At 42.7% G+C, this 14031-nt stretch overlaps 2 protein-coding genes across 3 annotated transcripts in view; one reads left to right on the forward strand and one right to left on the reverse strand.

Moving 5' to 3' along the window:
• Nucleotides 1-14031, forward strand: part of CHST7 (carbohydrate sulfotransferase 7) — a 70911-nt gene that overhangs the window by 20311 nt on the left and 36569 nt on the right. The window contains exon 2 of one of the 2 annotated variants that reach the window (XM_029240615.1): nt 3392-4027. The exons of the other annotated variant lie outside the window; for it this stretch is intronic. The gene's annotated coding sequence lies outside the window, so the exon portion shown is untranslated. Of the gene's footprint in view, nt 1-3391; nt 4028-14031 lie in introns of those variants that run through there. 2 annotated transcript variants of the gene reach the window in all.
• SLC9A7 (solute carrier family 9 member A7) overlaps nt 8821-14031 on the reverse strand; it is a 146008-nt gene continuing 140797 nt past the window's right edge. Inside the window, exon 17 of the mRNA XM_029240614.1 lies at nt 8821-10492. Coding sequence (XP_029096447.1) covers nt 10271-10492 — 222 coding nt within the window. The 3' untranslated portion in view covers nt 8821-10270. The remainder of the gene's footprint in view (nt 10493-14031) is intronic.

A 14031-nucleotide genomic window follows, 5' to 3' on the forward strand; every position in this document is an offset into this window, starting at 1 on the left:
TCTTTCTGACTTACTTCACTCTGTACAGACTCTAGGTCCATCCACCTCACTACAAATAGCTCAAATTTCATTTCTTTTTATGGCTGAGTAATATTCCATTGTATATATGTACCACATCTTATTTATGCATTCCTCTGTCGATGGACATTTAGGTTGCTTCCATGTCCTGGCTATTGTAAATAGTGCTACAATGAACATTGGGGTGCATGTGTCTTTTTGAATTATGGTTTTCTCTGGGTATATGCCCAGTAGTGGAATTGCTGGGTCATATGGTAGTTCTATTTTTAGTTTTTTAAGGAACCTCCCTACTGTTCCACGTAGTCGCTGTACCAATTTACATTCCTACCAACAGGGTAGGAGGGTTCCTTTTCCTCCACACCCTCTCCAGCATTTATTATTTGTAGACTTTTTGATGATGGCCATTCTGACCAGAGTGAGGTGATACCTCATTGTAGTTTTGATTTGCATTTCTCTAATAATTAGCAATGTTGAACATTTTTTCATGTGCCTGTTGGCCACTGTATGTCTTCTTTGGAGAAATGTCCATTTAGATCTTCAGCCCCTTTTTTGATTGGGTTTTTTTTTTTTGATATTGAGCTGTATGAGCTGTTTGTATATTTTGGAAATTAATCCCTTGTTGGTTGCATCATTAGCGAATATTTTCTTCCATTCTGTTGGCTGTCTTCTCGTTTTGTTTATGGTTTTCTTTGCTGCACAAAAAAGTGGCTTCTTTAGGTTACACGTATGTAACTAATCACAACCTACTGGTCTCAACATTTTACTACCACCTCAAGTGAAGTGTAGAAACTTTATGTCCATTAGAAACTTTATGTCCATTTAGGTTCCATTATCCTGTGCCCTTTGTAATTCTCTTATAATATTTTCTCTCTGTATATTGAGAACTACATCATACAATGTTATAATTTTTGCCTCAACTGTCAAACATAATTTTTTAAACTCAAGAGAATAGTCTATTAAATTTACTTCTATTTTATCCTTTCTGTTCATTCTTCATGATGTTTCAAGTTTCCTTCTTTTATCCTTTCTTTTCTGCTGGAAAAACTTCCTTTAGCAGTTCTTTTACAGCAGTTCTATTGGCAATAAATTCTCTTAGTTTCCTTCATCTGAGAATGTCTTTATTTCACATTCATTCCTGAAGGATATTATCATGGAATATAGAAGTCTGAGTTGACAGTTATTTTCTTTCAGCTCTTGAAAAATGTCATGCCACTTCCTTCTAGCCTCCATGGTTTCAGATATGAAATCCACTGACAGACATTCAAATCATTATTTCCATAAGTAATGCATCATTTCTCTCTAGTTGCTTTCAAGATTTTTTATTTGTCTTTACTTTCCCGAAATTTGATTATGCTGTATCTTGGTGTAGATTTCTTTGGGGTTTTGTTGGGGTTCACCCAACCTCTTGAATCTGTAGGTCTTCTGCCAAATGTGGGAAATTTTTAGCCGTATTTATTCAAGTACTTTTTCAGCCTCAATCGCTATCCCCTCTTTCTGGAACTCTGATTTTAAAAAAATGAACACTAGATCATTTATTGTAGTACCACAGGTCCCTGATGCCCTGTTCATCTTTTTTTCACTCTACTTTCTCTCTTTTGTTCAGATTGGGTAATTTCTATAGTTATATTTTCAGACTCACTAATTCTTTACTGTCATCTGTATTCTGCAATTTGGCCCATCCAGTGAGCTTTTAAAATTTTGGTTATTGTATTTTACAGTTCTAAATTTTCCATTTGGTTCCTCTTTCGTTTTTGTATTATATTTCTTTGCCAGGAATTTTTTTTTTTGCTTCAAGTGTGTAACTGCTAATTGAAGTATTTTTACGATGGTAGCTTAAAATCCTTCTTGGATAATTTCAGTATCTGTGTTGTTTCAGTGTTGGCATCTGTCAGGTGTCTTCTCTCATTCAAGTCAAAATCTCCCTGGTTCTTGGTTTGACAAGTGATTTTTTTTTATTGTATCCTAAACCTTTGGCATACATTTGAACATATATTATAAATCTCTGAATTTTATTTATTTTAGCAGGCCTCCACTGACAATGTGCTGGTAGAAGAAGGGGTGCATCACCTGGTTATTGCCAGGTGGGGGTGGTAGTCCAGAAGCCCTGGCTTCCCCTAGGCCTCTGCTGACAGGAGGGGGGATTTTTTTTTTGAGGTGCTTGGGTTCTTTCTAGGCTGACCCTTTCCCTGCCCTTTGGCTAGAGATAACAGGCTTTTCATGGGGCTTTTATGGTCTATGGCCATTGGTATTTCTGGCCTGCTGGATTCTTCAGCACCCGTCCTAGGATATTGAGGAGGCAAAAAGAAAACCCAGGCAACTCACACCTGTGTTGTTCCTCAACTCCCAAGGTCCCTAGTCAGTCCAGCTTGTTTTTCCTATCCTTCAGAGTCTTATCTTCATCTTATAAATATATTTGGGAATTTTAGTTACACTTTGTGGGAGGAATAAGGAGCAATGCATCTATTCTACCTTACCTGGAACCACAGTCAGCCTGTCTGGAAACTGGTTTTTATTAAACTAAATTCAACTGAAATTTGACATGCTGGCTCTTTCTTTATGTAAATAACCAGTACTAACAGAATGCTAAAGGTCATGAGACAGGCCTCAAGGCATTTATGAAATCAGTTCTTGTCTAATGCTTAATGTGAATCTTTATTGCACATTTTTAATCACCTTGAAAGTGCTCCTTACCCAAACTCTGCTGCATCAGTAGTTCTATCAAGTTTTACTACATTAGAAAATGATGTCAAATTTGGCACATATCCGGGATCAGAGGAAGGATCACAAGAAAGCCAGAAACTGGTGGCAGAACTAGCATGAACATCGTCAGTTCACCCTTTGCCGCTCCCATAAAGTGATGCAGCAATGTGTTTTAATGGAAGATGGAAAAAGCCCAGATCCCACAGAGGTAGGAAGCTGGACTCGTTGCTTATATACAGCCTCAGTTTTACAGAACAGCTGATCGTTGTTGGCATGATTTATTTCGCACATATGAACCAGTACACAAGTGAAAGGTGGATGGTTATATGGTCGGTGCCTAAAGGTACAGCTTCAGTCCCAGCCCTTACCCCACTCTACTCAGCAGGTCTCAGAAAGTTTTCTTCTCAACAGGCGCCCCACAGCAGCAGCTGCAGAAAGCACAGTCACACTAAGAGAGGTGCCCCCATCTTTATCCTCACCAAACACCTCTTGGGTCACAAGCAGAAATGATAGATACTGATTCTGTATGGGTCTACAGCATTGGATAACGCAGCTTAGGTAGGGAAGAGTATAGGTTTCATATTTAAGAGGCCTTATGTCATCAAGGTTCAACAGGCTTTCCGTGGATTTCTGTGTTCTGAAGTTCAAACATCCTTTGTTCCTTCCCTTCCAGGTCAGTCACCACGAACCAGGCCACTCAGCACGTTGTCCCAGCATTGGAGAAGCCATGCTGTGGAGGCAGTCTATCACTGTCAGAGACTGGGGCTTGACTTGGTACCAACTGCTGTGCTATTCTGCGGAGCAGGAATATTATGAGCTGTTAAATAATGACTGACACATTGGTTGAAATGAAGTTTCCAGTAAGGAAGTGACAGTGCAATGTGGATAATTATGGCAATAAAATAGGAAGAGCTTTAGTTCCCAGCCTGACCCTGCCTCTGCTGGAGCCATGTCAACAAGGCGTTCTCAGAACAAAGAAGAGACGTGATTTGGTACCATTTCCCATCAGCAGGTGTCTGGACAAAACATCAATGTGAATAAGGTTCAAGTGCAGTCCCGTGTATCTTGATTAAATTACTTAATATTAAATAAAAGGTCTGGGTGGTATTTTTTAAAATCTGACTCATCCAGCTCTAATTCAAATAGCTCCCCTCACCCCGACCCTTGAATGGAGTTTTAAAAAGTAATTTCTCTCCCTGGGGTGGGAGAACCCTAATGAACTGAAAGAAATTTTTGCTTTTAAATTGTTCTATCTGATGTTTTTGTAAATTATATTATTAAATGACTCTGGAGTCACTGTTAATGACAAGATTTGGTTTTGCTCTGTTATGATGTAGTTCAATTGCATGGTTTAGGGAAAAGCTAGTCTACATACAAAAGAACACAAAGACTATGAAGGAAACTATAGCGAGCTCAATAATCTTAGCAACTAGCCAACACTCAAAGCCTGTTAAAGATGATTGCAGGCCAGGAGAAGTCACAGGCAGAGACCAGGTTTAAAGTGTTTCTTTTAATCCTAAGGCACATTTTTAACATCTAAAAAAAAATCTGTTGCTGCGATTTTTAGATCTAATTTTAAAACTAAAAATTTTCAAGCATCTCGATTAGGGGTCAGCAAAAAACTTTTCTGTAAAGACCCTGATAGTTAATAGCTCAGGCTTTATGAGCAGCTAGTTGTTCACTGCTGTTACAACTCCTCAGCTCTGCGTGAAAGCAGTCACAGACAGTATGCAAATGAGTGAGTGGAGTGTGTGCCAATAAAACTTTATTTACAAAAACAAGCAGTAGGCTGGATTTGGTCCAGGGGCTGCCGTAATTTGTCAATCTCTGTTCTAAATGAAGTTGGAGAGGAATAGCTTCCACCCAGAACAGAACCTCTCTGTGAGGGAAAGAAACAGACTAAGAACAGGATCATACTGCATTCTTCTACTAACGGACAATACTTTTAGAAATACAAAGCAAGATGAGCTCACCCAGTTAATCTTTTTATTTTGAGTTTTGTTAAAAAAAAAAGCTTTGAGAAAAATGTGTTAAATATCAGTAAAGGGCAGGAAAACATGTAGCTAGCTTTATAATATCAATCTAAACATATACACAAAGGCAAACATTAAGTAAAATGCTAGGGAAAGGGAGCACTTTGGGGGCCTAACTCCAGTTTTTCTTATTGCACATAAAGGTTGCTGATAACTCCAAGTCTTCACTTTTTCACAGTTAGACATACTTTAATATTATTTTATATAACATGTTTATATAACATCCTATGTTAATTTTATAAAGCCACCAGTTTGCTACTGTTGAATGGAAGTAAAAGACAAAAATTTCCCCAATTACAGTATGTAAGCTCTCTATAAAAAAATTCCCCAGAAGGTCACAGCAGCCCATAATTAAATTCATCCTATTCTATTTAAAAAACTGCTTTTCAGCTATTAAATGAATCTTGGTGGCCTTCCCATTTAATCATTTTAATAGACATAGTAAAACTTCCTAAGTAAGAAGTACCAGATGTATTTTATGTAAAAAATTAAAAACCTAGGAGGTGACCCTACCATGAAGTCATACTTCGAATGAGTGATTTCAGGGACAAATTCCAAATCCATAGACTTAACACCCGCATGACTGAAAATCATCCCACTGCTTCTCCAAAGCCCAAAGCTGGAATAATCACAACTAAAGTCAACCCCCAAATGTCCATGCAGCTAGATACTCACCCAGTAACACTGGGATCTTAACTTTTTTGAAGTGCTTTAGACAGCAGATGTAGAGTTCTTCATGCTGTTTCCAAGTCCTTTTCCACCTGAGTTCCCCCAACACATACAGGCCCAGATAATTTTCCACTGGCCAAGAGTTGAGCTGACCATGACATGTGGCAGTTCTGTGAACCCATTTGAAAAGGTGGCCATCAGGATGAGAAGGTAACCTCTCCCTCTCCCGAGCACTCTCATGTCTGGTACACATCTTTACAAAGGGCAGCAGAACAGGCAGCCCTTCCTTCTCATCTTTTCCAAGGTTCATGTAGCAGAAAACTGGCTGCCTGTGTGCGCCATGTGGGCCATGGTTAGACTATACCCTGCTTACAGAAATAAAACTGACATCAAAAACTTTGGTTTTGCTCTTTACAATTTCTGCTAGCACTGGCTGACAAGATGGGTTTGTTAATTTATAAAAACTCTGCTTATGAAACTTGGAACTGGAAAAAAATGGTTTATTTCTAGGTCTCGTTTTGAAAGGATTGTCAAAGAGTCTACTTGCTTTTCCTCGTTAGACACTAGCATTGGTTTCCAGAATATTTCTCTGTAGATTGTTCTTATTAGGTTTTAGAAAGAGGGAAGGTCTTTTGAGGTATCCACATGGTGAAAGCAGCATTTAGGTGGGTCGTTTCTAAACTCTAACTCTTGGCCACTAGATGCCCTCAATTTACTGTATCAGAACGCAGCAATTGACACTGGTGAGCCAGATTCTCATTTAAAAAAACAACAGAAGAGATCAGAATTCAATGATACCAGTCTACTGTATTTGACAGACTAGCTCCTACACTAATTCACCTACAGAAGCAACATCAAAAAGCAGGCACGAAACCTGTCAAGTGTCCCATTTCTGAAGTGGAATAAGGAGTCATATACTTACTGAATCAGAAAGCTGACTTTCCAGATGCTCTCAGTCCAGATTGCATTTTATAGCAGATGGGAAAATCAGCTTTCTGATCTACCTCTTAGAACTCGCAATGGGTACCAAGGTAGGTTTCCAAGCGGATGATTTTCCCCTCTGATGAGTTGCTTGTTTGCCCTGCCAGCAACCTCCCCTGAGCGCATCAGCGGTGTTTCTACATTTAGCAATCATTTTGTTCACATTAAATAGCTGACATGATAACATTAACTTCCACTCTGGACATAGAAAGGGAGAGCTATGATGGGGGGTGGGAGGTGTGTGCGTGAAACAGACTTCTGTTTTGGAAAGAACCATTACTTCTTTGCCCGAGACTGAAATGTTCGCGGATAGCTGAGATAACATTCTTTCAGGTTTTCTAAAGAGATTTTGTCAACTGAACCATGAAGGACATTTTCAGGTCTAGAGAACACGGCGTAAAGAGCGCCTTGCTGTTTGCTTGATGAAACATTTGATGCCGCAGCGTGATTTTGGGCTGCAGGGCATCAATGCTTTGTCTGGTCACTCTGAGTCCTGATGGTCAGAGTCCACTTAATCACATATGCCCTTCCTATACCTGTTTCCTAGGAAGAAATACCAAATTTCCTTCTTTAGTTCAGTTCTCCTTGTAGTCCCCAAAAAGAGTATGAAAAGGAATTGCAGGCGTTTTTGTCTTTCCTGTGTCGGTGCTATACAAAAGTTTGCATCTCCTTAATTACCTGCTACCGACACCACCCCCACGTGACAGCAAAGTGATCACAACTTTCCACTTAATACGGGGCCTCTGCTCAGGCAATAAATGGGCCCATCCTTACCCTGAGGAGTCCATCGTGGATGCAGGCATGGGGACAAGCAAAGTGTGAAGAGAAAGAAAGTTCACTTGACTGCAATGGGGACTATTAATATAATCTCAGGTTAAACTGCAAAGATACCATCTCAGAAACCTTCACATTTGATTAGTCTGCAGCTCAGTTAAGACAAAACCCCTTTTTTCCCACAGATGGGGGCAAACATGACAGGTTTTTAATCCCCCCCCCCAAACATACACTCAAGTCGCCCATCTCTCCTTCTCACGCTCTAAGGTTTTCAAAAGTGACCTTTTAGGTTGCACTTTTGTGTGTGTGTGTGGTATGCGGGCCTCTCACTGTTGTGGCCTCTCCCGTTGCGGAGCACAGGCTCCAGACGCGCAGGCTCAGCGGCCATGGCTCACGGGCCCAGCCGCTCCAGGGCATGTGGGATCTTCCCGGACCGGGACATGAACCCGTGTCCCCTGCATCGGCAGGCGGACTCTCAACCACTGCACCACCAGGGAAGCCCTAGGTTGCACTTTAAGAGGTACATTCTTGACTTCTGCAAAGATTAGCATGAAACTCTCACAGCTGCCCAGTCTGTATTACCGATCAACAACTGTTTGTTCCACATGACTAACAACTAAAATAAAACGTTCATTGCTAGGCCATTCTTTAAGGTTCCAAATAGGGTCCACTGCAAGTTCTAGACAAGAGGCTCTCAACCCTAGCTGTGTATTAGAATCCTTGAGGATCTAGAACAAAGCATGGCAGACAGGCCCCACCCCAAACCTACTGAATCTGAATCTCTGAGGGTAGGGCCCTAGCATCAATAGTTTTAAAAACTGGCCAGGTAATCCTAATGTGCAGCCAGGGTTGAGAACCTGTGCTCTAGAGCATTCGACTACTGAACTGTCATCCCCCTAACCCAGAACAAGCATGTTTATAAGATGACCTGGGATTACTCTCTCAGGGGAACTTTTCTTCAGCTGGATGCACCATTACTTAGCAGTTTTGATCTGATTTCTGCCAGACTGGCAACAGACACTCAGCCTTGAGTGAGGTGATTTCAGGCCTACTTTTTTGCCACTCAGCACAGGCATGATGCTTCTGAGAGGTGGAAGCACGTTGATGAGTGGACTCACTTCCCATGACCCCTGGTAAGGTCAGGATTAATCTCCACATCTTACAAACCAAAATTAGGACGACAGGTCAGTGATTCACTCTGATCCACTGAATAAAAAATCCAACCACATAATTACAAACCTAGCTAACTTTTAGCCTTAGCAAATCTCCATTTACTTATATTTAAGTAGGTTAGAATAAAATGTTTGCAGTGAAGAGGACAAAGCCCATGGATGACCATAAAATCAAAATGGACTTTAGTGTAGATACGAAGGAAAGAGGGGAATAAAAATGATTCAATTATATTATATTGAACCATATGAAATTGCCCTATTTTTTTTAAATGGTTGAATGTCAGCAATTTCATATGGCTTAACCTAATAATAAAATTTTCCTGGTTTGCACAAGTTATCAATTCAAAAACAAAGTATCAAGTAATGTCTTATTTAAAAATTAACCATTAAAAATGCGAGTCAAGAAGATTAAATGACTGACTTCATTATGGGTGTCCTAGACTGAACTGGGCCACTATTTTGTCTGCCATAATAAGAAAAATGCCCACATTTTATGAAAGCATTTTTTAGAAACTGGGTTTTCAAATATACTAGCACTGAAGCATAGAGACATGGGGAGAATCTCAAACTTGGTTTCCAAGAGTTCTCTCAGTATTTCACCTACTGCAGGTGCGGGCAGGTGGAACAGCTCATCCACAAAGAACCCAAACTAAAAACCTAAATTTTAAAGCACACTTACACATTAAGCTGGTGCAAGCCTCCCCAGATACCAAGAAAATGGCCCTTCTCTACATGGCATTCAATGTCAAGACATCTGGATTCTTAATCTGTTTATAGTAGACAGAACCTTCCATCAAGGTGAATAATGCTGAACTTTTCATTGACTTGCCTCTGATTCCCCATTTGGCCACTGAAATCTCATGTATTTATTAGCTCAAAGTTTGGAATTCTACTCAGTCGTAAGAATACTATCTTGTATTTTCTTTGCAGTTAGTTTTGTTTGCAGTGAGATTTCTTCCCTCCGAATACTAGCTTGTTCCCTCTTAGGCTTCTTACTGCCTTCTCTTCCCTAGATAAAATGGCACCCCACAAATTGTGGTGTTATTTCTAAACCCACAATAGAACCCAGTCCTATTAATCGTTTTCCAGGCAGTCAGCTCATATGGGAGCCTTCAAGAACTGACTGATTTTTGCAGTGATATCACCATCAGTTTCTAAACAGTTTCTCCTGTCCTCAGATTAATTAAAAACAACAGTATAACACTCTTTTGCCTTTGGTTTCAAACATTTCAGTAACTTCTTCTTTATAGAGATTTCCAGAGAAGGAATTGGAATTCGTTCCCCCATGTTGAAATGTTCATGGACATATTTTCCAACCTTCAGTCTAGAGGAAACACAGGTAGCCAAAAAGGGCAGGAATCCTGATAGGAGGGTGCAGTCACGCAGCCTCGCTGCTGGAGCCTCCACTCAAATTGCTTTTTCATGTTTTCTGGCCCGTTTAACACCAGCTTCTCACAATCCTTGGAGGTCCAATCTCAACCGCCTTCCTTCACGGTCTTTTTCTAGCCTGTTCCCCCCCTTGCTATTCCTACAACCAGCTAGACCTGCGTCTCTGTGTCTGGATATGAAGCCTCTCCTGGGAAGAACCCCCAGGAGTTCTTCACCCTGCCACATCTTGTTCAGATCCGCAGATGAATGAATGAAGAGAGCATTAAAGCATGCTATTAGTTTGTTTGTTTGTTTAACTCTGAACAGCGCACTACTATGTGAACAAAGTGGGAATAGGTCTGCATTTGTCTTGATTTAGAGACACTTTAGCCCCACTAGCTGCGTCTTGGGTAAAATTTTAAATGTGAAGATACCTTCAGACCCCAATAAAATAGAAGTGTTTAGTTCCATTCAGTCAAGGCCCCACGTCAAGCTCGCAGCCATCCTCACCCCGCCAGTGGGCCTACCCCGTCACTCAGGGCTCGGGGCGGAGAGTCACGCGTTATCCTCCAGGGGAAACACCAGGCGGGTGCCCCGGCTGGAAACCTTCTGCTCTCCCATTCCCAGGTCTCGTTCCAGCACCTCCTCGGCGCTCGTGGGGGCTGCGTGGGAGCTTGAGGAGCCGTTCGCAGTCACTGTGCTGTCCCCGTAGGTCAAGGTGAGGTCGCCCTCGGTCAGGATGAAATCAGAGTCTTCCTCTCTCAGCGGCTCTTGGTTCTGAAACGTGCAACAAACACCACGAACATCAACAACAAATGGAAGACCACTATTTTCCTGGGCTGAAGCCAACCCCAACCTCAGCTCCTCATCTGAAAAGAGGGATCATAAAACTTGCCTGCCTTGAGCCTCTAGCATGATAACTGGATGCAAACTGTAGAGTGCTAGTCAATGTAAGGCTGTTGCTGAACCAGCGCTTCAAACACCAGAAAGCAGTTCTGATTTTAAATGCCTGACAGCTTGGGGACAAAATGTGACAAAAGGGAAGAAAGGGAGATCAGCTCCAATTTTCGGCTTCCCAACCCACAAAGGTAGGAAGGAGTAAGGTCCCTGGGCAAACCTACAAATAGGTTTCAGGTCCTCTCTTCTTTGGGAAGGTCTTCCGGGGGTGGAGGCAGCCTCCTGCCCTGTACAAACCACCGTAAACCCACCTGGTTTACAGTTGAACTACTCTTTGTCCTAGTCAGCAATTCAGGGAAGAGGATAAGCCATAATTAGGATTTCCTTCCTGTCCCCACAGAAACACCCTGATGGGAAGGAAGCCCTCAGGTGGATGAAGCGAGGGACAGAGAGGGAGGGGACGTTTTCTCGAGCATCTATTATACGTCTGCCAGGAACGTCACAGAAGGTCTCATTTGATCCTCACCCCTTCCCTATGAAGGGCACAAACACTCGGGTCACAGAGAAGAAAACCTGAGAGAACCCATGGAATTTGCCTGTGGCTGTCCAGCTGCTTGGAAGCAGAGTTAGGATTTATGCTGTCCCTAGACTGGTTCTACCCACATAAAAAATATGAAAATCACCCCGTCGGGAAGAGGACTGGTGGGGCATCTCATGCTAGGCAGCGGTGGTAGCAGAACAGACAAGGCTGAGCAAAGCAGGCTAAGTGGCAGCCACTTGAAACTATGAGACTATGGGGAGAGTGTCAGGAAGCAGCGTAAAGTCAGGCACAACCTTTTACCCTCCGATGGTTTAACAAGCAAAGCAAGGGGCCCCCGCTGCACGGCCGTCAAACACTGGGAGCTTCGTCCTTGAATGGAAAACATATGCTTCCAAGCCGCTCCACGTAAACGGTTCTTTCTCTCCTACTTCCCATCTCCCTTCAAAGTGCATTTGCGGTCCTTCAGCCTCTACACGACAGGGTCTCCTTGGTGTGGGATGCTGAGCCTGCCTCCCTGACAGCCATGTGGCCCCCACTCAGTCTCGCTGCCCGAGTTTGGGGTAGATTCTCCCGTGTCGGGGCCAGGGATCCCCATCTACGTGAGAAACCACCGAAGAGCAGTGATCTCCTCCTCTTCCTGGCGCCCTTGCTTGCGCTGCTGACCTCTTAGGAGGTGCTAGATCAACGCCTGTTAAATGCACTGACCTAGGGAGGACCCGTGGGTTCTGGCCCATCTCTGGGCACGTAAGAGTGACAAGCACATGCTTGTTTTCTGCATTGTTTCTCAGTGACGTCGGCTTCTCCACTCTCCACAGTGTGACTCCACTTAATCAGGGCTCCGACTTTTTTAACAGGCAAGCACGCAAGTCCTCTTGATTGTTGCCTCCATCCCTCACCGGAATGAGGCAGGGAGCAAATGTACAGTTCAATAAACATCCTTGACTCGGGCAGAGCATAATTCTAAAGCTCACTCCAAACTCCCCAATTTCCTCCTCCCCATTAGTAGTTCTGAAAGTCCTGAAACTCCATCTGCTCCATGATGGTTTTCTTAACAACAGATGACATCATGTTCCCTGTTTTAGCACGTTCCATTTCTCCTGTTCATACATGTGCTAAGTAATGTTTTTGTTCATCTCTGTCAAAATCTCTCTCCCAGGGCTCCTCAGCTCCCAATGTTCAGGAGAAGACTCTCCTGGCACGTATTTTGCTGTTTCGAGGTTAGGAGCCACACGGGGACACAGAGGAATACAGAACAACTGCATGTGCGGGGAATTCTGCAAATGGAGCCAAGCCCCTCCCTCCCCAGCAGCACAGAGGAACCCCCAGATGGAAGCTCCGGCGTGGCCCACTCTGACCCCTCGCAGTGGGAAGCAGGGCCACAATTCACTGACAGGAGAAAACAAGACTGGATATTGTCCCATTCCATGATGAAACTCACAAGCCCAGACAAATAGTACCCCAGGAAAGGTCACTCAGAAACAAGGACGTAGTAAAACCCAGTGGAGAGGGATTTCCAGATGGAAGCTTAAGGAATGTTCTATGCTGACGACAAAACTATCCCACACCCTTGAATTCCAGATGACAGGATTGACAAAAGTTTTGTTCAGCTGAAGGTTTGTGTAATTACATAACTAGCTGTCCAGTGAGGGCTGCTATGGAAATGGAGTGAAATAACCCTGCAAACACCTGCAAGCAAGAGTGTCGTGGGAATGTGTGCATTTAAATATCCACAGATCATTTTCGTTAGGTGAAAGAACACAGTTTTCTAGGCGGTTCTCAAACCTAAATTTCATTTACAGTTAGTGGAAATGAGGAATAACGAACATCTTCCATATCTCCCAAAGAATCCTGGTGAAGTATAAAACGCCCTACAGGTGATGGGGGGGGGCCCACCCAAAAATGTGTCAAACAGCCCAGAGAATGGCTCATCTGATGCCCTCACCTGGCACTAGACTCCATATGGAGCCCCCTCCATTCTCTCACCTCTGGCTTCCTCAGTTAAACTTCCAAAGACTCTCTGCTCTCACTCTCTCAGCAGCAGGCCTCTCCGTGTCTGGAGGTGGCTGGGACCCCAGTCAGGACCCCAGCCCAAGGCAGTAACGGCAGAATAGAGGGTGGTTCTTGCCTGTAGCCCAAGTCACCGCATCTTGGGTTGGCTGTGGGGAGTCCACAGCCCAAACATTACCCCAGGAAGCAAACCTTGGGCAGGCTCTGGAAGTGGTCAGGGGAGCACTTTCAATTTAAGTCCTGGAAGTATATTGAGTTTATGCTGAGTTCAAAGTAGGCCAGATACCCCTAACTGATGTGTGAGGAATAGTTGGTAAGCTTCCGATTAGGTAAGGTTTTTATAAAGTTTTCATAGTGGGTTAGTTACTTTACTATTACAGAGACATGAAAAGTGACCCTTGTAAAACCTAAGTAAGAAGGGAGGCTTTAGAAATTGGTTAAAGGAGACTAGAGCTAGAAGGCAAAGAAACACGTAAGCCCCGTGAGACAAAATCAAACAGTGTAATCACTTGGAGCTTCTTTAGTGGAGAAGTGAGGATGCCGAGTCACTACCCTTTGTTTCTGATGACAAAACATCCAAATGGCCCACACTGTCACTTTACACAGAGGTCCAAACTGAGCAAACTATTTAGCATTCAAAATAAGACAGATTTATTAAATAAAATGGGATGGGAAATTATAAAAGTAACTTTTTAATCTATTGGTCTGTATCCTTCCAACATAAAAGGAAAGGTAAGTAGCATTATTACCTAGGCTCATATTCCACTAAAAACTCACCATAAGCATTAAAAATCACTTTACAAAACCGGGAGCAGTTCTAAGGAAATGGTGTTCTTGGCATCTGACCCATTTTTTGTAATTTAAAGACAGT

The sequence above is a fragment of the Monodon monoceros genome, unplaced genomic scaffold (genome assembly GCF_005190385.1).
Source record: "Monodon monoceros isolate NGI ecotype Baffin Bay Population unplaced genomic scaffold, NGI_Narwhal_1 Super_Scaffold_22, whole genome shotgun sequence".
Lineage (NCBI taxonomy): Eukaryota > Metazoa > Chordata > Mammalia > Artiodactyla > Monodontidae > Monodon > Monodon monoceros.